At 38.1% G+C, this 23,928-nt stretch overlaps 3 protein-coding genes across 5 annotated transcripts in view; 1 reads left to right on the top strand and 2 right to left on the bottom strand.

The window, feature by feature from the left end:
• The first annotated feature begins 6,608 nt into the window (after window positions 1-6,608).
• On the top strand, window positions 6,609-9,998 carry LOC144637110 (uncharacterized). Its single transcript, XM_078496262.1, has 2 exons — window positions 6,609-6,617; window positions 9,273-9,998. The coding sequence occupies exons 1-2, from the start codon at window positions 6,609-6,611 to the stop codon at window positions 9,930-9,932; spliced, it is 669 nt and encodes a 222-aa protein (XP_078352388.1). The 3' UTR covers window positions 9,933-9,998.
• A 382-nt stretch (window positions 9,999-10,380) lies between these two features.
• LOC144637293 (uncharacterized) lies at window positions 10,381-18,686 on the bottom strand. Its single transcript, XM_078496423.1, has 6 exons — window positions 18,577-18,686; window positions 15,303-15,391; window positions 14,540-14,587; window positions 13,492-13,584; window positions 11,517-11,609; window positions 10,381-11,204 (listed from the first exon to the last, which is right to left on the bottom strand). Exons 1-6 carry the CDS (start codon window positions 18,665-18,667, stop codon window positions 10,578-10,580), a joined length of 1,041 nt encoding a protein of 346 aa, XP_078352549.1. The 5' UTR covers window positions 18,668-18,686; the 3' UTR covers window positions 10,381-10,577.
• Window positions 18,687-22,698: 4,012 nt separating this feature from the next.
• Window positions 22,699-23,928, bottom strand: part of LOC144637300 (uncharacterized) — a 31,762-nt gene continuing 30,532 nt past the window's right edge. For 2 of the 3 annotated variants that reach the window (XM_078496431.1, XM_078496432.1), the window contains one exon: window positions 22,699-23,187. In XM_078496431.1, coding sequence (XP_078352557.1) covers window positions 22,955-23,187 — 233 coding nt within the window. In that variant the 3' untranslated portion in view covers window positions 22,699-22,954. The remainder of the gene's footprint in view (window positions 23,188-23,928) is intronic. The other variant, XM_078496433.1, reaches the window with a different exon arrangement.

The raw sequence follows: 23,928 nt of genomic DNA, 5'->3' as shown, positions 1-23,928 counted from the left end.
GCCCGAGCAATAATAAAAATAAAAGCTCCATTTGTGGGCCCAGTTCTCGGCCACCTTGGCCCAGTTCTCGGCCACTTTTGACGTAAACTTGTATTTCTTACCTCAGAAGAACCGCAGGAACTTGAAATTTCTCCCAGAGCTAGCTACATTATTCAGCTTTTTGGTGTAAAGCTATCGACCGGTCAAAAATTAATTTGCCCGAGCAATAATAAAAATAAAAGCTCCATTTGTGGGCCCAGTTCTCGGCCACCTTGGCCCAGTTCTCGGCCACTTTTGACGTAAACTTGTATTTCTTACCTCAGAAGAACCGCAGGAACTTGAAATTTCTCCCAGAGCTAGCTACATTATTCAGCGTTTTGGTGTAAAGCTATCGACCGGTCAAAAATTAATTTGCCCGAGCAATAATAAAAATAAAAGCTCCATTTGTGGGCCCAGTTCTCGGCCACCTTGGCCCAGTTCTCAGCCACTAAAAAGCTTGTGCGTAATTATCTGTAAAAAAATGCTCAATTAATTTTCACAGTCATAAAATCACTCTGTAAACCTATTTATACTATATCGATCCCAAATTATTTTTATGATGCTTTGTTTTACTTTAGAAAAGAAGGATTTTAACGCGCCTAGTTGCCTATGTGCAGGTTCTGGCAAAACCGCATTGTGTGACCCGTGCATTTAGATGGTTTATTTTGCAGTGAAAAGGTCTTGAAATATTTAGGTGTTGTAGAAATAATAGACAAGACAAGAGTCAGCTCAAAACTTAGAGATAAGATTGAACTTTATTTTTAAAACATTTATTTCTTTCATTCTGGCAGCAGCAGATGAAATTATATTAAAAACCAAGCGCTAAGCTGTGATAGCGAGCAGGGTGGCCGAGAACTGGCAAATACGCAAACGTCGCAAGAAAAAATTTCGAAGTAAATTAAGACCAAAAAATACAACGGTTCAACGAAAAGTTAACTAAAGCAGAAAGCTGAATTATTCTACGTTTCACATGCCAAAAATTAGCTCGTATGGTGGGGGCTTTTGGATAAAATACGAATTTAACTACATCCATGAATTTGGAGCCGTAAACAAACAACTACCTCCGCGTAAACTCGACGTGTGAGCTTTCTATATCGAATTGAACGATCAAACTCAAGATACTTAAAGCACATGAATCAGTCTATCGTTTGAAGGAAATACCTTTTCTTTATGATTCAACTGGAGTGTGAAAAAACGCGTTAAACACAAAGTGGCCGAGAACTGGACCCGGCCGAGAACTGGGCCGATATATTCACCATTGTGAAATTGCACTTACTTTGACAAGTTAAAGTTATTTTTGTAAATGAAAAAGGTAACGTCATTGATGTCACGCAGTGTTTTTTTTTAGCAAACTAGATGGTTTGCTGGTTTCTGACTATGAATGGGGGTGTGATCTTGCGGTATATTTTTTGAGCCTGACTCCGCCGTAAAACTTTTTTTTTATTTAGGAAGAACTGTGTCGATTTTCATTTCGAACAATTGGTCGTCAAGTCGTTTGTCACAAAGAGTAGAATGTTTGTACAGCATGTTTTGGAATTATTTTAGATTTGGTTAGTAAGACGCTTCTGAAGACCTGAGCAAAACATTGGGAATGTACAGTATTAATAGGAACTTGAATGGAATTTTTCACAAGTTGGATAAAGGTATCAACTGAAAAAAATGGAATTCAAAATGAGAACTTGGATTTTGTTGTAATTAAATTTTATCGCGGATTGGATGCATAATATCACGGCTTTGAAAGTCTTCAAATAATTAGAAAGGTTCCTTTCTTCCTTTTGATCTTATTGTTATTTTCATGTATTGATTATTCGAAAGTGGTTTTCGTTGATACGAAAAAAAAACGGGTTTTCACTGAATTGCTTGAAGTATTTTTAGACGTGATAATATTGGCTTAATCAAATTACATTGTGCACGAAATATTTGTTATTCTTTTGTCTTGAAACTTTGAGGAAATTGAAATTTTTGTTTGACAGTAGTGTATGAAAGGCATTTTATAGAACTGAATAAAAAATAAGAAACATTGATAAAGGTTATTTCAAAGATTTATTTTGCCTGATTTTGAAGGGTTTCAGGAGTTTTAAAGAGTGCTGGTAAACGGCTGTATGTTGTTTGTGATTACGGATCTTATTTAGTTTCGAACGCTCTAATTTTTGAAAGGTTAAAACAGGTTAAAACCGGGCGGTTTCATGAGTTTTTTGGGTAGAAAGGTACGGTGGTGGTCAAAAAAAAATGTTTAGAAAGGAATGACTGTAGTAGCACGTAAGTCGGAGGTTTGCGTGAGTCACGGGGTGCGTGAGCTGGATTTCCGGCGTCATAACGGCATGTTTTGTTTACTGAAAGATACACTCGACGTTTAGTTAGCTTAGTCGGCTTGGGAAACTATTTTAAAAATGAATGTTGTAATAGTTAATTAATAGTAATCTAGAATTAACCCACTCTCGATTGGAGTCTGTTCTGGATTCGCGCTACCTTTTCGCCGCGAAGGAATTTTGTAAAATTTCGCTAGTGGAAAGAGGTACTGTAAGAACAGTATCAATAACTCAAAAGGAGGAACTTCTTTGTAGCTCTGAATTAAGACGTATGATAAAATTTTAGAATAAGAAACTTTCGATATATGGTTTTCATATTGTTTTTGTCAATTTCCTTTTGTGGCAGATTTTTTGAGAATCAGCTTTTCTTTCGTGTGATGACAGACACAGGACAGAACGAGGGGTGGATGAGAAAGATGCCGAAGATGAATAGGCACCGAAAAACGACAAGAACCGTCAAGGACTTATCTTTAGAGGGCGGGGAGTTTTGGCATACTGTATTTCGAGGACTGGACTGGACTAGTAAAACGCGGACTAGTAAAACGCGGACTTGTAAAACGCGGACTAGTATAACGCGGACTAGTAAAACGCGGACTTGTAAAAGGCGGACTAGTAAAACGCGGACTAGTAAAACGCGGACTTGTAAAACGAGGACTAGTAAAACGCGGACTTGTAAAACGCGGACTTGTAAAACGAGGGCTTGTTAAGCACGGACTTGTAGAACGCGGACACTAAACGGAAACTAAACGGTTTAGCGAGCGAAACAATTTGTGTTTGAAGCTCTTGTGTGTTTCTTCGACGGCATATTTCTAGCTTTTTTGAGCACTCTATGGTCTGTTTTAGCGTGGAGATGTTTTTGCAGTATAGCACATGTTCGTTCTGCAAACCCCTACTAAAACAACGGGATTGATGCTATGAGTTGTGTGCATATGTTTCTTTCTTTCCACTACTTGACGTCTGTTGAGTGCAGTCGTTTGTATTGCTCGCACGAGGTAGAACGGGGCCCGTCCAGAAATCAACAGTCAATCGTAAATAAAGGTGACGGGCCTACACGACTCCTACGTTCGTGACATTGGAATATTTGCCGTTAAATGTTTAAGTTCGGTCTTTCGACCTTATTTGCTTCTGACTTCTTTCTGAGGGTACTGTTTTAATTTGGGGGCAGTATGTGGTAAATAAAGGTGACGGGCCTACACGACTCCTACGTTCGTGACATTAGAACATTTGCCGTTATATGTTCAAATTCGGTCTTTCGACCTTATTTGCTTCTGACTTCTTTCTGAGGGTACTGTTTTAATTTGGGGGCAGTATGTGGTAAATAAAGGTGACGGGCCTACACGACTCCTACGTTCGTGACATTAGAACATTTGCCGTTATATGTTCAAATTCGGTCTTTCGACCTTATTTGCTTCTGACTTCTTTCTGAGGTTACTGTTTTTTTTGAGACATTATGTATTGAAGAGAGCCGTAAGATGATTGTGGCCAAGGAATTCGAAGTGTCTAGAGGCGTTTTACAAGTCCGCGTTTTACTAGTCCAGTCCAGTCTACAAGTTAAAGACACATCAAGACCACCCCACTGTGAATTGCCATAGCACAGACAAAATTATAGTCAATATCTTATGTGTTTTTAAGAGAATTACATAAGAACCAAGGCATGTCTCGTCTTGCCTTACATCGACATGCAATAATTTGGAAATACTAAGCTCGTAACAGTTTAAGACAGAATCCATCAGGAATTTGAGTAACATTAATTTTAGTTACGCAAAAATTGAGCACCAGAATAATTTAAATCCTTGTGTTCTTTCATACCTTGTTAAAGGCTTGACATGTGATAACACCAACATAACACCAACAACAGTTCTTTATCAGTGGGGATTGAAGAAAAAAATGGAAACATCATCACACAGTTGACCCCCATGCAAAAACACTCCAGGATGTCACGGGACTGTTTGGTGTCCGTCTGCCAATTTCTAACTTCAAATTCCAATGTTAAATTCACATTAAATTTTCAATATTTCTTAGTTGTCTAAATTTTACTAATTCTTTTAAAAAAACTATCACCTGCCAAACATCCCCAAAAATCACTCAAAAAATTACAAAATACCGCAATACATAGATACATGGGATGAGTGAAGTTTCCTTGTATTCCTTGAAACACCAACAAGATATTTCCGTTTAAGGTGGCTGATAATGGGTTTCAGTATTTCCCAGTCCTTATACTTTGGTTCAGTACTAAAAGCCTTCATCAATTGCTATTACAGTAATGGTATGAAACAAATGTTCAATCATTCATCAACAAGTTGTGATCATTTTCTTGACAATAGTAGTTCCCCGGTAAACAGTTGTAGTACTGTCCCATCAAAGTGCAATGCCTGGAAAATACCGAAAAGCACACGACCGTCAGTTGAAACCGCACCTTACAGTATTACCAATACACTGCACTTTGCTAAGTCAAACTTTACATTGTCTAGTCGTCTACTTCAATCGTTTATTTGTATTGTGTGAGATACATTTATAAATTGAAACCATCATGTCATTAAGTAATAATGCAATCTCGACAACGTTCTAGATATTATATTATGCACACTAATACAGCTCATGCAAGCCCTGTGACTTACACAAACACAGTCGGACTGAGTGCTACTTAAGTAACTGCTTCGTGGTTTCTGCTGTACTGAACCCTGCCTTTCAAGGCAAAGCGCCCGATTTTAAGCTTCTCAAGCTTCTCAATGTTCTTGTTGTTCAACAAACCGGCGTTGCGTTATATTGTAGCGTGACATCCGGTAAACGACTTACACGCAAGCGAGGTCTAACAGTGTCTTTACACGGGCCCATTGTAATATTAGTAACCTTTTGATCACAGATATTGATATATACAATCACATAAATATTAATATTTTGATTTTGATACGAAATGTTTTCTGGCTGTTCGGTAGTTCCGCTGTATATAACCGTTGAGGGGGCAACCACGCTTGCAGTTACCGTGTTCTTCGGTCTCGAGAAGTCAGGAACAAACACAGCAAAACAATCTTTCGGAACGACAGAGAATACGCAGTTAATTGGCACCAACAGCAGAGTTTAATTCCAATAAAGTAACCAAATAATATTTTACAGTACAGTTCTACTTAAAAGGACTGTGCCACGGCTGAGTTAAGTTTATTTTATTTAAGATTTGCCAAATACTTGCTGTGAAACTGACTTAATGTTAGTGAAGAAATTACTTCTATGGATCGAAATGACAAAACCATAGCTTCATTACAACCAAATGTGTCTCCCAGGCGTTATAATTTAAAGTTACAAGCGAACAAGATTAACTTTGAAAACTGTTCAGCCCAACAATATTTCAGAAACCCATATCGCAATCCGTTTCAATCTTCGTCGCTTTTGGCCATCCTTTCCACCTTCTGTATTTGCTATGTTAATGAAATGTTCCTCCACTGTTTTAAGAGGTTATTTTTATATTTAAACGAATTGAATGGTAATTTTCAATGCCTAAATTTAGCTAAAATCCGTGACACAGTCCCTTTAAGAGCGAGCTAGCTATATAGTGACGCGATACAGATTACATCATAAGAGAAAACGCTATTTTTTAAAACATAAACAAACGTTAATAAGATCCATTGGCTCAAGCTAAAGGTGACTGTTGGAGTATCTTTGACTGTTCATTAAATGGGTCGTTCAATGACTTCAATGACAATCTCAGTACACAATACCACATGAAAAGTGCTTTGTACGGTATTTACGCTTTCGTTGGTTTGTATCAGAAATCTCAACTCTTTCGCTCCGCTCACTCGTTCGATTTCTGATACTTCACCAACTTGTGCGTAAATACCGTACGCGCGCACTTTCCATGAAGTATTCTATATTTCCGTAATTACGTAATCTCTTGCTTTAAAGTGCCTATGAGGTAAAAAAAAATAATTGTTGCTTATTAAAAGGGCTTTTCAAAACAAAAAAAAATTGCGTTTTCCTTTTTGAAATATCGTCTTTCTTTTAGAGATATTTACGTTTTTGCATTATGCAAATGAGGAAAGTGCGATGAAGTCACAAATAGTTCCACAAAGAGATAAAGTTCTAAATCAAGAATATGTCTAGAATTAAGTATTAGAGCGGTGTTCTTCAAACTTGGCACCAGAAACGTACATCACAAAAGACACAAAATGACACCCAATGTGCCGTTGCCATGACAACAGTTTTGCTACGAAGACCTATTTTAATAAATACGGGCATTCCTAGTTTTTGCTTAGCCAAAAATCATCCACTCCCAGCAAGCTAATGAGGATGGTAAAGGTAATATGGGCACTATTATTGTACCGATCATATCACTAATATTTTCATTTATTGGAACGATTTATGACGTCATCACTTTCCTCATTTGCATAACACAAACTTGTATATCTCTTAAACTAAAGAAGATTTTTCAAAAAGGAAAACGCCATTCTTCTTTACATCTTTAAGGTCGCGCGGGACCCTTGCTCATTAATAAATTCATTAGCCAAATTTCTTGACGGAGTGCTATCTTGTAAAGCTTAATTCACTACATTTTGAACATCGATTCCTCTAAAATTTAACAAGGATATTCGGGGATGATGGAATTACATCATGATTGTCCTTTTACTGAGAGATGACCGTTGTCTGTGATGTTACAAGCCCTTAAAAGTTTAACTGCAGATAATGCGATTTTGTGTCCAAGTTTTCAGCTAGAACAGCGCACCGAATTAAATGATTATATAGCTTAGTGGTAAATCAGAACCTCTTTTGTGCTATATGGCTAGAGCGAAATTTTCGATTTCAAAAACTGCTACAAGTTAATGGCTTCTAAGAGAGCAAAAATGTGAAATCTAAACTTTGAAACGTGCTATCTTCATTTTGAGAAGGAAATCTAAAAATTCGCTCTAGTCATAGCACAATAGAGTTCACCAAGTTCATGTTCCTCGCGAATCAACTCTTGAAATCCTATATCGGCGGAGAAAACTTGGACACAAAATTGCAGGTTTTGAGGCTTCCGAAGACCTTCCGAGTCAATGTTTACAACAACGTGTGATATATTCAAAGCTGTGAATCTAATTATGATAATTCCCTATGTTCCAGCGCACGTGCACATAGCTGAGAACAATTACTAGTAATTACTTGTACAAAAAGGGTTTAAAAACAAGCATTCTCATGAATATTTCGTTACTTGTCGGCTTCAGTCGTCCGGCAGTTCGTGCATACTCTTTAAATAAATACATACTAATGATTGCAAGGGTCCTGCGCGACCTTAAGGTCGCGGGGGATACCTACGGCATGAATAAATTCATGAAGGGAAATTCTGCTTGACCTGCATCTTTTAAAACGCTTATTTCTCAGCTGTTATGCGTGCGATTAAGCTCAAATTTTACAGAGACATAAATAAATGATGAAAGATTGTGAATGTCATCTTTTATTTGGTAGATTGCATTTAACGGCGATGTTATAGCCTCGTTAGTGCCAAATTGGGAAAAACATGATTTTGTGGCAGAGTTTGCGGAACGAGTAGTAGACAGCACCCTGAGATCTTGTAAAAAACTCATCAGTCAATACCTCTAGAGTGTCATAACAGAAGCGGATTTTTTAATTTAAAGTTTGCCAGCAAGTTATGGCGGTTTAAGTGCGCAAATTTGAATTTAATGTCTTCTACCTCTTTCTAAAAGCGATCTTTTAAAATTCCGCTTCTGTTATGACACACTTCAGTATTCATAGTTTACCTATCTGCAGTGGCAAGTCATGAAGTTCTGTATCCGTGCTGTATTCTCTGCCACAAAATTGTCGGAAAAGTCCAAACTTTGAGATTTCCGAAGCTTTCCCGACCTAAATACGATCATTTTGCCAAGAACAGATGTAATTATGGTAATTATATTCCACGCTTTTATGGTGAGAACAATGCGTTTTTAAAAAGGACACGATTGTTTATGCCGAATGTTTTTGTGGTTACTCTGAGTTGCAGAAATATTCAAATTTAAATGAAAATAAGCTCGCTACAATCTATACGAACGTATATCGCTAAGTGTTGTTTTAATTTGGTTAAAATATCAAAGAAACAGGGATTTTTTACAAATCACGCGCACGCGCCCATATTTTTGTCCAGTCATAAACATCTCGTAAAGTTGTCGATGTCAGTCGTTGTACTTCGTGCATACGCTTTAAATAAATGCATAATGATGAGCCTAAGGTGTCCCCCGCGACCTTAAGCGTTTCAAATAAGAAGCAGTTAGTTTTTACTTCATAGGCGCTTTAATCCACATGCCTATCTGGCTAGATAAATTCCTGCTTACGCATGCAAATATGAATTTTGTTCTAAATGTTGAATAAAATACTGTATATATACCCAAAACAGTTGAATAGAATAAAAAAGGAGTCCATTTCACGCCAAAATATAGAGTAGACTAAAGCAATCCCGTTGTATTTCTCCGTTTAGCGTCGTCCGACGACTCAAGTCCGAGTTTTGCACGAGTCAGGTAGTTTGCGTGAGCTGAAGCAGTAGGCGAAGATTTCCCTCATAGCGTCATCTCTTTTTTGATCCACATACACAAACAAATGCCTGCCTAGGCTTGAAAGACTTGCATATATTTATTTTCTTCCAAATCTTAGGCCAAAAAGCAAAAAACCAAAAACAATTGCTTTTACTAATTTGCATTAGGTTCGACTCATGTGAAGTTCGACGTTTGGCCTGGGCCTTTAATAAAATACACTCAACCCACTTGAATGGCATAAACTGATTTCGTTAAAAATTAAAGAAGCTTAACTGCTGTTTTGCTAGAAAACCACAGCTATCAGCGGCATTTAAGAAGTGGCGTGTTAAAAGCAAGTAAATACTAGTAAAGCATAGCATACCTGACTCGATGACGTTTCGTTTCGATTCCAAAAATAAACACAAAACAAAAAGTGGAATCCCCAGAAAACAAGTCGTTGTTTTGCAATATTCAGCACGCTCTGGGTAAATTGTACGACTTGTACTCGCTCCGAGCCAAACGCTTGAATAACAAAAATCAATGTATTTCAGGGATTAAGCTGGCCTCAGACTTCACATGGTCTGATCATGTAGAGCATGTAATTTCTAAAGTAAATCAGCGACTTGGTCTTTTACGTAGGATCAAACATTTGTTACCTTTCACCGCTCGCCTACTTTTCTACAACAGCCTTGTTTTACCAATTTTTGATTATGCTGATCTTGTGTGGGGCGACAAGAACAATGTGGAGCTTATGAATGACCTACAGGTTTTACAAAACAAAGCCGCGAAAATCATCCTGGACAGACCACTTTATTCGTCAGCTTCTGATGCCCTCGTAGCTTTAAAGTGGCTTAACCTAGAACAACGTAGATTTTATCATCGCTGTATATATGTTTATAAGTGTATAAATGGACTTATGGATCACTCTATGGAGTTACTAGCTAACAGGGACATTCATAGCTATAACACAAGGAATAAAGACATGCTTAGGCTACCTCATGTAACCAAAAATTGGGGAAAGCAGAGAGTGTGTTATCACTCTCTGAAAGACTGGAATAACCTAGACAGAGACACCAGAAATGCACTTGATTTTGTAAATTTTAAGCGTAGCGTTCTAAGTAGGTTTTTTAGTTAATTCTTTCTTTTGTATTCAAGTTAGTTTTTAATAATAGTTTTTAATTCTTAGGTATTTTTCGTTTTATTGTATATAATCTCATTTAGTATTTTTAATCTTAGTTAGGACCTTTCTGAAAACCACTGTATAGTGAATGAAGGCTTCCTAATAAAAGATTATTATTATTATTTCACACAAGACACCGGCCAGATTATGAACTGGGCCCGGGCCCAGGCCCCGCCCTGTTAATAATACATTTTATTCATATATTTCATGCAATTGAACAACTAAAAATTTTTATTTTATTTTATTTTACTTTTTTGACTTCATGACGTCATCGCTTAAAAAGAACACATCAGAACTTTAAATCGTGCGCCATAGGCTCAAGTATCGCGAACCGGGCGTGGTCCATTACCATAAAACTTTATTAGCCAGAGAAAGTTTTTAACATATTTATTGTAATGCGAGCTATAACAACCATATTATATATTTCAACAACCAAATATAGTAATACTGATTACCACTGAACAGCAACATTATAATTTTAACATGAAATTCCTCTCGACTGATACCTAAATAGTTTTTTCTTATATTACGTGCTTTGTCACTTGTGTTTGTGTGCATACTGAGTAAGTTGTATAGTAGATCGTGCGTGCCGCTTTCACACTAAACATCTTCCACGACAGTGACTTCGATGACCTTGATCCCGTACCTCTCATAACTGTCGTCTCTGTAAACCTCAAGAGTGAGTCCGTTACTCAGCATTAGTCGGTTGTCGTAGACAGCGGTCTTCACAAAGCCCCCGTCATGCGCAGTGTAGCACGAGCCCCAGTTTTCATGTGCATCCAACTTGAGAGTCATGACAAACTGACCGGGATAGAAAGTGTCGCTTGGTCTGGGTGAGGAATAGCCGATCCACCTTTGTCCAGTTAAATTGGTACCAGAGGACCCCTCAATTCCAAAACACGGGGCGTAGTTTTTGGCGTAAGTCTTTTTGTCCACAGTCTCAAAGCCAACAAAGCTTATCCCGTCAGACATGCCATAGCTGGGATCGCTGTTCTCTTTTTTCGCGATTTCGACGTCATTGGAAACCACAATTTTAACTGTTAACTGGGTGGAATTTCTCAAGACATTAGCAGGAATCATGGGTACTTTTAGGAGAGCGGCGTGATCTACTGATGGACCTGCGGTGAACGTGAGCTGTTCAGTGGTGTTCAAACGATAAATGCTGATGTAGGACGCATGCGCCTCAAGCCAAGAAGGAGTCATGGTCTGATGGTAAATCACCTTCTCCTGCGAAATGAGGTTGCTGAGATCTAATTTAATAAACTAGGACAGTACAAGGCTTCATCCAGAAAAAATAGGTATAGGACAATTCAATTCGTCTCTTGACTGAGCAGTGAATGATCTAGTTTCCAGACTGCAGGCAGACTCTTAAGAGGAAACGAAAAGGGACAGAAACTAAATATACTACTAACAGTCTCTCGTTTGCTCTTAAATAAGTTGGATAGCGAGCGAGCGAGCGTGCGAGGTCGATTAAAGCTAATCCAGAATTAATGCAACATGGTCCTTTATTAAATGCAAGGAATAAGAAAATCTCTTTACCTTTGTCTGAGTTCTTTTAAGTTTTGCAAGGTCAGTGTTTGTCCTGTTCAAGGCGGACTTCAACTGAGTCATGGCAGCATCAAGGTATTCCAGCTGAATTAAAGAGAGAAGAACACATTTGCCCCTCTGACTTAAACGGAAACTCAGATTACTGGAAAAAAAAAACAGCCTTTAAAAAATTAATTGCCTTGATTTACTAAGAGGTATTTTCTATAATATAAGAAAGTAAAATGAATTAAAAATAATAATAATAAAAAACCCGGAGAGGAGTGACATCCACACTTCTCTCATCCCGTACGCCAAATGGCTGTACGTTTCTAGTGAACTTCTTCTTAAAAAAATACATTTCTAACGTATACGTAATTCATTACAATAAAACAATTCTTGTCCTTTATGGTAACAATAACAAATATTTAACAATTATCCTGTGGAATTCGTCAGAGTAGATGAAGATATCGCCATTCATACTAAACGACGAGGCTGCAGGCCGGGTTGGCTAAAAATCAGACAGTTCTCGGCAACATTGGGAGGATAACTGTTTTAATTTTGGCAAACTACGTATATCCCAAGATGTTTACGGATGACTGATAAAAAGAAAGTCCTGATTATATATGGGCATTGTGTCAAATTGTTAAACAAGAAACTCAAAGCAGTTTATAACCGTGCGGTTAATGGTTGACCACCTCTTTCAGTTCTTTGGCTAGAAAGGTACGGCGCTGCACAGTAAAAAATCTTTAGAAAAGCAGTCACTTGAGAAACACACAAGTCGTGATTGCGTGAGTCACGGAGTGTGCGTGACATGAATTTCATCACCGTGTCATGTTTTGCTTTAAACGCAAATATTTATTTTGTTCCGAATGTTCAATAAAATAAACCCAAACCAGTTCATGAATGGCATTAAAAAGAAGTCCATTTCACGCCAAAATATAGTGTAGACTAAGGCCATCCCGTTGTATTTCTCCGTTTAGCGTCGTCCGACGAGCTTTTGCAAGTATAAATAGAGCATACCTGACTGTGAAGGTAATTTCCCTGGCGCAATGACGTTTAGCCGTGCCTTGACACATTCTTGCTGAGCTTGCAATTTACGTTTCGATTCCCAAAATAAACTCAAAACAAAAATTGGAATATCCAGAAAACAAGTCATTGTTTTGCAATATTGAACATGTTCCGGGTAAATTTTACGACTTGTACTCGTTCCAAGCCAAACGCCTGAATAACACAAAAATAAATATTTCACACAAACAGAGCGCAGAGTATTCGTAAATATTTTTAAAATAGGTGAATGATTATTTATAGCTACAGGCGAGCGATCGCGTGGCATGGGTCTTAGCTTGGACATGTCCAACCGTTCTTTGGTCTCGCTATGTGATTATTCAGTCCTCTCTTCTGGTAAAACACATAAATTGTACGACTTGTACTCGCTCTGAACCAAACGCTTGAATAACACACAAACAGATCACAGAGTATTCGTAAATATTTTTAAAATAGGTGAATGGTTAGCCACATAGCTACAGGCGAGCGAGGTCTGACGAAGTGGTAGTTAAAAATAGCTTGGACATATCCAAGTGGTCTTTGGTTTCGTTATGTGATTATTCAGCCCTCTTTTCTGGTAAAACACTCGAATGAAACAAAATTATACATTTCACATTTCACTCTAAAAGAGAGCAGAGTGTTCATGTTAAACGAGTGATCCCTGATAAACATCAAATCTTGCGTGACCGTGACAAAGGAGCCGGCTTGGCCGCGTGGGTCTGGATCGATTTACCGACAAAAACGAAAAAAACCGTAAAACGACAAAAAAATGCCAGCCAGATTATGAACCGGCTTCGCACGGTTAATAATTAATCTAAATGCCATACAAATTACTCTCCAAAATCTGTCAGAAAAAAAAAGAAACCTAACAAACATGTGAATTGAACATACAAACAGATAAATCAAGCTGAAAAGATAGAAAAAGAAAGATTTGTTAACGAACCGTTAAAGTGAGAGTTATGTTATCCGTGATCAGCAGCAGTTCGCTCCTTGCCATGTTGAGATCATCTCGAAGAGCATTGTACTCTGCCTCTGTCTGTAATTGACGGAAATCAGAAAACTTAATAAGTCACACACACACACAAAATTAAGACTGCAGTGAATGTATTTTAAATAAATAGCAAAAAGTACATCGTCAGTAGGACGACTCTTTTGTATGAATGTTCTGGACCAGTCTGTGTAGATTTTATTTAAGTGGTACAGTGGAACCCCGATATAACGATCCTCGATATATCGATATTCCCGATATAACGATGAATATTCTATGTCCCGGCAAAAGTTACAGTAAAATGTATGGGACAGAACCCCGATATAACGATCTTCGATATAACGATATTCCCGATATAACGATGAGGATTTAGCGGACCAAACGTGAAATCTTCCTCGATATAACGATATTATCAGTACACAGTCACATTTTAAGCAAAATATTGAATTTAATCCAGTAACATAACAGCGATCGAGTGATCTCTAACGTTTCTGACAACAGCTTTGTATGATGATATACGAAAATGATACTGAAATATAGTTGCCTCTTCTATCCAGTGAAAAAGTATATGTTAAGTTTACCCCGATATAACGACATTTTCGGTTATTCTACGGCCATATCGTTATATAGGGAGTTCCGATATTAACGATTCCTCAATATAACGATATAAGTTTACTGCTCCCTTCGCATATCATTATATTGGGGTTCCACTGTATGTCCTTAAGCCTGGACTCTGCTAATATCGGTGACGTCACAGAAAAGCACTTTCCAAACTATTCCGGGATTCGAGTTTCAGGCTTCACGCCGATCGAGAACAATCAACAATAGAGAACAATGAGGTACTACGCTGACTTGTACACTCAAGATGATTGATAATTTCAGTAAAGGTTGGGTAGTTTAAAAGGTGAGTAGATCTTGATTTTGTCGAGGGTGACAAATCACCATTTTTAAAGCAAAGTAAAAAATGCCCTTCAAAGATACAGCGTTCACGAAAGCTCTTTACCTTTATAAGAGTATTGTTAAATTCTTCGAGGTCATCAAGTTGCTCCATCTGAAACAAAGGAAAGGCAAATCTTAAACAAAAACTTCTGCTATATAGAAGGGACATTTCACGACTTGCGGGAGCGAAATGCAAATTTGTACTTTTGTAGTCAAGCATCCAGCAAACTGAACATACTGGAAGTCTCATTAAAGCAAAATATACCATTGACAAAGTGGCGTCCAAATCCAAAATGGCGTCCGTTGCGGCGCGATGCATGAGGTATCGTAGCTCTAACGAGTCTTTGATTGAATTTCGAGTTATAACTAATCATGTGATCAGATGCAATCGCTTCATTTTGACGGGAACTAAACACGATCCAGTTTATTTGCAACTTAAAAAAAAGAAAATCAATGAAGTAATGCTCTAGTGAGTGACTGAAGTATCTAATTAAACAATTGCCCTTAAAAAGAAAAAAAACATTGGCTAAGTAGTATGTCGCGCGATTCGGAGTCTGAGTAACTCGTCAGTTTGAGAGGACAGGATTAAAAAAAAAACATTAGATGGCCCGAATGGCCAGTGTGTTATTTTAAAGTCGTTATCACTATTTCACGTTATTATGCCTTTACGTGTAAACTTCCCGGCGCCTATGTCATTCGCGCTGTGTTAAATTCTTTGATTCTTTCACCCAAAAAAAAAACTAAGTGTCCCACTCTCTTCTGTGAAGAGCAGTTATTCTATTTGTGATTGTAGGATATTATATTTTAATCACATTACATGTTCTTACCAAACCCAGTTGAAGGCTTCTGATATTTTCCTCAAGGGCCTTGATTTTGGCGGTATCTGTTGCCAGCCTTTTGGCGGTGGTAGAAGAAGCTAAAAACAGAAGCAACCTTAGCTGTAAACATACATTTTATTAAAAAATAACCTGAGCTGTTAGAAAACGCTCGCTAAAACTTGTACTTCTACATGTATTTGCCCCCGCAGGGTTTTGGCCCAGAGGCCAAAACCCAAGGAGGCACCCTAGGAGTCCCCGGGTGTATACATACAAGGACAAAGAATATTTGTTGAAAAAGTAAGAAATGTGTTTGTAATGGGCGAAGCGTTCTCGATTTGACAAAACTAGGCGCGCACGGTCGTGACGGGTAATATTTTAGCAAGCGCGCACGGTGGTGTCGGGTACTTGCAACCACGAGTTGGAGGTCGCGTTTCGTCACCTTCGAGCTTCGCCATCTTCTAGCAGCATTTCGTTTTCCGGTTTTGGTTTACGCGTGTTCACAGATTTGTTCGAGCGGTTTCTCTGCTTTAAGTGATATTTGAAGCAGTTGTTAGTAATACGTCGAAAGATTTCGAGCAATTGGTTTCGTGTTCTTGGCTACGTGTGTTCCAAGAGCTGGTTCGAGCGTCAACGTTTGCTTTCGGGGGTTTGTATCGTATACGAGTAATAAACAAAAATGTAATACAAGGTAATTCGTTTCGCTAACAAACTGTCAGATTATTTGATCCAAAGGGTGGGTTGAATAAGAATCAAAAATTGTTTTCTCGAATCTTTGAACTGTGCCATATTTTGTTACTCGCGGAATTTTTAGGCTTTTTGGCCTGGAAATTATTGTTAGTATTTAAGTTAATTTTGAATGTTATAAGCCAGGAAATAAGCTTGCGTGTTGTCACCACGAATAATGTGTTGTGTGTATTTCCGCTAGGTTAATATTTCCGCGCGCTAGGTAATATATTCGACTTGAACTTGTGAATTAATATTTTTAGGATGCAACGGTGTCACACAACAAGAAATTCCGCAACAAACAATGTCATGACGACAAAAGATTCCACTAATCCTAGATTATTGCTATAAAACAAATTATAAAAAGGCGGGGGCAGCTTTATAGTGAGAACTATTACTAGTTTTACAATACCTGAGCGAATTCTCGCGCGCTGATTGGTTAATTTTCATTGTCAATAAGAGTACAGACGCATGAAACTCGTTGCTGACGCAATCAGCGAAGGTTTTGTCACACTTTTCAACACTGATTTAGCGCTGCATTCTTGATGAGGCGAGAATTGTACCCCCAACCTAGTAGTCTTCATTGACGATATCATCTAAAACTAAGAAGCTGAACCGTGTTTTAGCGGATTATTTTGTGAACACTTTTCACTGGATTAAAGGTTAGTGGATCTACAACACTTTGACAATGTTATGACGCAATTTATCATCAATAACAGGACAGACACATAAAAAACTGATGTCAATTTGTTAATTTACAAAATTAACGCCCGCTTTTTTATCGTTTGTCCTCTTATTGATGATAACTTTCGTCATAACATTGTCAAAGTAGCTGTGGATCCACAGGCGGAGCCAAATTGATAATAAATAAAGCTCTGGCTCCGAGAGTTGACAACAATTTACCCCGTGGAATATATCTAACAAAAGGTTTAGACGGATTCAATTAATTGACGAATGCTGTTTTTGGCCTCACACTCGGAATGTACCTTATTGTTATTTATTTTCGCGGGCCTTAATTTTCGCGATTTTCAAAAAAACGCGAAATTAAAGACCCACAAAAATTTATCTCCAACGTTTTCTATTGTATTTTTTATATTAATTAGGTATTTTTGGTCAAATCCCGAAGATTACTTCCCGCGAAATATGCGCGTTTCATTTTCGCGAAATTAAGTTCCCGCGAAAATAAGTAACAATAAGGTATTCTGAATAAAAAGCCGATTTTGATGTTTTCCTCTATAGAAAACAGCCGTTAAGATGCACTTTGTTGCTTATTCGAGAACCAATAGCGCTAAACAAGCTGTTTTAACAGCTAGGCGAAATTTTCAAGATCTGCGCGGTTTTACGTGATCTTTTTGTATTTTTATATTGGCGATAAAAAGTAGCCAATGAGCGAGCGAGAAATTTGACAGTTATTGAAAAAACAAAAACTCGATCGAACAGATCAAGAACGAGCTATGGGTGTAATGAGGGCGCGACCAAAAGATAATTTACTTTCTGATAATTAAAAATAAACGGATGATTTTCCTTTTTTTGTCGCATTATTTCTGTCGATTAGTAGAGACACTCGTGCAAAAATTTGGAGATGTAGACAAAGCCGTGTATACGCTCGCTGGTGGCTCGTGTTTCCACAGCTTTTCCCGTTCTCCCAAAATTCCACTCTTGTATATGTTTCTTTTACTCTACAGAAATACGGAAATTGTTTTCTATTTCTTAATATGTCGTATAAAATTGTGAGTGTTCATTTGTTATTGCTTGGTACTTAGTCATTCGAAGACAGTATCGAAACTGAACGATACAGTCGACAAAGAATAGCTATAAGCATTAAGCACTTAAAGTGGCTCCGCAGGTTTTCCGGGCGCAGTTGTCGAAGAAAAACTTTATGTCATAACTTTAAAAAACTTTGAGAAACCTTCACTCATCATTCAGCGATTATATGCTAGAATTCGAACAGATTCAACTCGGGAAAATATTTTTTATTTGATGCTACTGGAGTTTACCTGGAGCCATTTTTTTTAAACAAAATCGCACCCAGTGAATCAATTTGCTGATATCATTTTATTAATTTTCTGGGATCATTTTATATTGTTTTAAACATGCTCTAACCAAGTTTCAGCAAAATTGATGAACGCGCAGAAGTGCGGAAATATTAAAGCCATCTTACTTCAACCCTAAAATTCTCTTTTTTCCACACGCGTTCGTGAGCACTTAGCCAGTGATAAGGCCTCTCACATTTTCAAACATCTTCAGAATTCTGAACGTTGTCGCTCCTTGTGTTCAATAGATTGCTTTTATATTTTAGATCACGCTACTAACAGCTTTCAACTCAAGATATAGGAGGCTATCCATATTCAAAAAGAACATGTAAATCTATCCTTTTAATGCACATCATTTTCATTTTTTTTTGTCTGCTTATTATTCAACTTTCTATGCTTTGTAAATCATTCAACTGAAGATGACAGAAGTTCTGTCGAAACATGTTTTACAAACTTAAAAAAAATTGTAGTTTTCCTTAAAATCTTTATGTGTCTGCTGTTATCAGGACTTTCAATATCATTTGTACCTTCGTCTGCAGAGCAGCTACATCCGTCACCGATTTTCCCGAACAACACCAATAATGTCAGCAGAAGAACCGCGAGAGAAATTAAGCACATAGTGATGACCAGCACCAACAAGGCACGAATTGATCCTTGGCACGGTGCAGCGTTTGCACGGCTAGTAGTTTCTTCCTCTGTCGCGTTCCTTTCCTTATTTTCCTGTGGCTCGGTTTCCACCGAAGTCGGCTTATCGGCATCTTTCAAGGCTGGGTCTACGAAGGATCCCTTAGTTGAGGCGTGCATCTTGAATCGCGCGTCTGCCTGCTGAAAATTTTCGAAAATGGAGCCTCTTTTCAAATACTATCAGTGTATATATGGATTAACTCACTTAGTCGTAAAGGCGCGATATCATAGGGGTATCAGGTTTCGGATAGTTATCAGATTTCTATTATCGAGATGGAATAAGTCTAATATCTAATATTATCAAAAAATTGCAAGAAGAATTTAGACGTTTATTCTGTAAAACGGGTTTTTTTCTACTTATTTCGACGTACAAAAGACTATCTTATAGCCATGTAGCCTCCTTCGCAGACTTTCTTTATAGTTATGGCCTTTAACTCGATAACCTATAAGTTGTAACTCGAGAAGCTTTATTTCAATGGCTTAGCTCGTGTTTTTTGGCGTTAGCGAAATCCCCGGGGGGTACTCCCTATAATGGCCTATACGGGGAGGCTCCGCCCGAAAGGGGTACCTTTTTCAGGCTTCAGGTATATAAAAGGGTAGGGATTTCAAGAGTTTATGTATCTGAAAGGGTAGGGAAATTTGCCATTATGATATTTAAAAAGGCCTTTACTTTAAATATTTCAAGCAGGCGCAACTTATGGCTGTATCGTCTTAATTTATTAAGCGCTACATAAAAATTACAAAAAAACTTCCCGTTTTGGGTATATGTCATGTCGTGTAGGTATATGAAAGGGGTGCCTTTTTGTAATGAAAGGTATACGAAAGGGGTGCCTTTTCTATCAAAGTGGTATACAGAAGGGTAAGGGGTTGGACCTCTGGGCGGAGCCTCCCCGTACAAAACTTTTTCGAGAATCCCCCCGGAGCGAAATCGTGACCACTCAACAGTTTCAGTTCGAGATCCAGAAATTTGAAGCAGCCATATGCATTGTTCCAGTTATATGAGGTATAGTGGAAATCTACTGTACCTTATATTAATTAGTCAGCAAAAGATGAACAGTGAGTCAATTTTTAGATCGTCTTGTTTGCCTGTTAGCATTCGCAGCCACCAGCGCAATAAAGGGAGAATTTTTCCTCTAACTGATGAAGAAAGCTGTAAACATCTGTTGCAGAACAATTATTTGTATGACTTCGACATTAAAATTCCATTAAACTTTTCATTTCCCTCTGTACGTTGACGTGCGGTTTAGGAACATTGAATACTGGCAAGGGATAATGTGTATTTTTACTGCACATTGAGTATCGGTATTGGGGATTGAATAGACGTGGATAACCGGCCGGGAGCAGTGTTCCAACACTAAACCCTGCTAAAATTTGTTTTCACTAGCTTTCACGATTTTCAATTCGTATAAATGGTCGTTAATATTTCAGTTTTCAGTTAGCGAGAACCGAGCGTGAATAGTTACGTTAAGGTTACTATTGTTAGCGGCTACTAATTTTAGCGATTTTAGCGAGTTGGGCCAAAATCGCTAAATTTAGTACTCGCTAAAATTTGCCTCGGTCAAATTTAATATGCGTTAAATTAATACCTCCGCCCGCCAGAGGAATACAAAATTAAATATAGTGGCCCTGTTCAACTATATGACAACGTCAGAAGGAAGGGTAACAACGTAAGAAGGGTTGGGAGAGAGCTGGGATCGCCGGCATCGTGGAAAATATGACTGATTTCCCTGTTCAGGACCCACTTTAAACATTTGCAATTTACTTTGTTCGTTCTGACAATGTTAATGTTCGTTCAATTTTAATTATAAGTGACTTTGTTCTATTACTGAACATTTATGTTCATCTTATCTGTATATTAAAATTGATTTTTTTTAATTTTCGGAAAATCGATAAATTTAATAGTCGCTAAATCTTGCTTAGAAGAAATCGCTAAAATTAGTAGTCGCTAAAAATAATAACCTCAAGGTAAATCGGATCATCTAGACCCATTTTGACAGGTACTGAGCAAATGATGTCACAATAGGTTGTCATAGCAACGGAGTTTTGATGGATGGCAGGAAGTGAAAAAGTCCGGAAGTGACCTAACTTGCATAACCGGAAGTGGAGGGTCACTATGCGGACTAACCAATCAGAGAGAGGCAGGGAGGGAGAGCGTGAGCCTGGCCCCTAGACCGTTCTACGTGACTCAGCCCTTGTCATGCAACAGCGTGACTACCTCTGTTATGAGTGAAAAATACCGAAAAATACGGGCATGCTAATAGGCCTAGACAGATTGTGCTCGCAAAATCATGAAAAGTTGCTCTTTTTAAAGTCAAAAAGTTGCTAAAATGTTGCCCAAAAACCCAAAAAGTTGCTACTAAAACTTCAAAAGTTGCTACTTTAATATATCAATATTTCATACAAATATTATTAAATATCATCAATCATTGTTCTTTTTGGTTAATTGGAACTTAAGAAAGTTCAATATATTAATCTGAAGTGTATATCTTGGGCACATGTAAAATTATAAAAGGTTTGCACAGTTGAAGAACACGCTGCCGACGCTGGGTAACCAGGCCAAGAAAGCTTGGGCGACCAGGCACTGGTAGTGAACCGAAAATAACTGGGGACGAGGTGGGCTTATGATGTCCTCTCAACACCTCCTCAACACCCGTTCCCTGCTAGTATGCAAAGTATCAATGTTTTTACAGAAATAGATGTTTCCTTTTCAAAATTTTAACCACATGTTAATTTTTGTGATTCTTATTAGGCATATCAATACAAAGTTGCTCAAAAGTTGCTCAGAAAGCCAAAAGTTGCTCAAGGTTGCTAAAATTGGAAAAAGTTGCTCCAAACGCCAAAAGTTGCTCAAAAGTTGCCGAGCACAATCTGTCTGGGCCTACATGCTAACTACCTGGATTATGATTCCGAGTGCGATGGAAATAAAGTAAGAAAAGAAAATGGCTTACTCCTTCTTCGCCCATGGCAACATTCATCACATCGTCACTATTCTCTTCCATCTTGCACTTATTTCCACCACGTTTTGAAAAAATTTGAAACACCACGATACAACATTTTACCTTGATAATGATGTTAGTTACATCGAAAAGTCGGATACTTTAGTTTTAATGTGTTATTTTATTTATCAAGAGAGGATGAGTCCGCTCATCCTCTCTTGATTTATTTATTCTAAATACTTTCAATATCTTCTTACCTTCGTCTGCAGAGCAACCACATCCATCGCCAATTTTCCCTACCAACATCAGTAATGTCAGCAGAAAAAACTAGAGAAATTAAGCAGACAATGATAAACAGCACCAACAAGGCACGTCCAGTTTCCTTCTTTGCGGCGTTTCTTTCCAGTTTTTCTTGTTTCGGTGGCTTGGCTTTCACCGAAGTCGGCTTATCATCTTTCAAGGTCGAGTTTTTGAAAGATCCCTTAGTCGATGCATGCATCTCGAATCGTCTGTATGAATTTTTCGAGAATAGAGCCTTTATACAAATAATTAACGAGCTACCCTTCAGTATGCCAGTTAGTTCCCTTGTTTTGTTACCCTTGTAATTTGTGCGCATATATGTTCCCTTTCCCCGGGCTGAACTGCTTGAAAAGCCTTTCCTTAATAGCGGCACACACCCATTTTGCCCTTGCGGATAGTTCAGTTGTATGAGAGCACCGACCGGTAGCTCCCCCTGATTGGGGTGACTCAGTGTGGCAATCGTTATAAATTATATTCCGTTTTGCCCTTCCAATATATACCGACTTGCTAAAAGTGCTTTTTTATACAGTGTGACCAAAAGAAAGAATATTAATTTTGAAACCTTTTTTACAATTGTCGGTGAAAAGGTTTCTTTTCTTCTCATTTCGATGTTAAAATGATCATTTAACCCATTCTGTTATTCATCAAAAGCGTAACTATGGTTTTACGAGATCCATTCGACCAATCACGGCGCACGAAAGAACGGCTCTATTCAAGAGCCAATCAGAGGTTATTATAGAAATCCCTGGTAACACGCGGGGGGCCGGAACTAGCTTTTGTGAGTTGATTCGCAGACGGACTATAGTTTTTGTTTGTCTGCATCGCAGGCTATGACAGTACGGACTCGAGCAAAGTTGGTTTATAAGAGATTTATTACACGACTGAAAACGATTTTTAAAGATATAAGCGGAAAGGATAAAAGGAACGGGATTCTCACCAGTAGGACACAGGGTTTTCCGTTCGGAAAACAATTCCTTTACGTTGTTTAACAAACCAATAAAAAAGTAGGAGTGAGTTTTTTGTGCAAGTTAAGTGTTTTATTAGTTGTGAACGTCAATAAAATGCACGAACGAATGCCCGGTCCAATACTTAGTGAAGGACCATTATTCCAAGACCTCTTCTTTTTCTTTTTCCTTTTGATGAGCACCAGGCTGATCACGCATCTTTTCAATGTCCTCTTGAGAATACATTTCCATGCGTGGCATTCCAGGGATCCCTCTAAAAAATCAAAGGAGTCTATATGAGCCACTCGTGAATGCGTTACTTAATTTGCATAATGTTTACAACAAATCGATGGAAGGATGGAAGGATGGAAGGATGGCTAAACTTCCCCACTATACTCGTTCATTATGCATTCACGAGTAACAAATTTAAAAGAACTACATGTGTGCATGCATTGCCAACCTACTTTTTTAAGCTGAGTGAACAGACATCTTTCATTGTTTGCACTTTTCTTAGTAACTCTGATGTAGAACAGGATAGGGGGCAGCAACCCGGGAGAATACGCGGCTGGATGGTAGGCATAAATAGATTGTGCTCGGCAACTTTTGAGCAACTTTTAGCGTTTTGAGCAACCTTTTGTAGTACCAGCGACCTAGGGCAACTTTTGCCTTCCTTGGCAACTTTTGAGCAACAAATTAATATAAATCCGATCCAAACCATAAAAGGTCGTTTCATTTCGAAGGATTGTATTAAAACTGGTTTTATCAAAACTGATTTTATTAAAACTAAGGATATACAATAAAATGACAATAAAATAACACTTGCTTTACGCCCGCGAAATCTGGACAGCGGCTTTCTATCTAACGGGCGCTTAAATCCAGCGGTTACTCGCTGCAACATAGAGCCTGCCGCCGGCCATCTTGGTATTTAAAGTGCGAGTAAAGACGCTGGGGCAACTCTTAAGAAACCTGCAAACGCTTCAATTTCTAGAAAACGCAAAATTCACTCTAGAGAGCA

This window comes from Oculina patagonica, chromosome 13 (genome assembly GCF_052425735.1).
Source record: "Oculina patagonica isolate OP01 chromosome 13, crgOcupat, whole genome shotgun sequence".
Classification (NCBI taxonomy): domain Eukaryota; kingdom Metazoa; phylum Cnidaria; class Anthozoa; order Scleractinia; family Oculinidae; genus Oculina; species Oculina patagonica.
The sequence above is the reverse complement of the archived record's forward strand: the minus strand, read 5'-3'. Positions and strand labels throughout refer to the sequence as shown.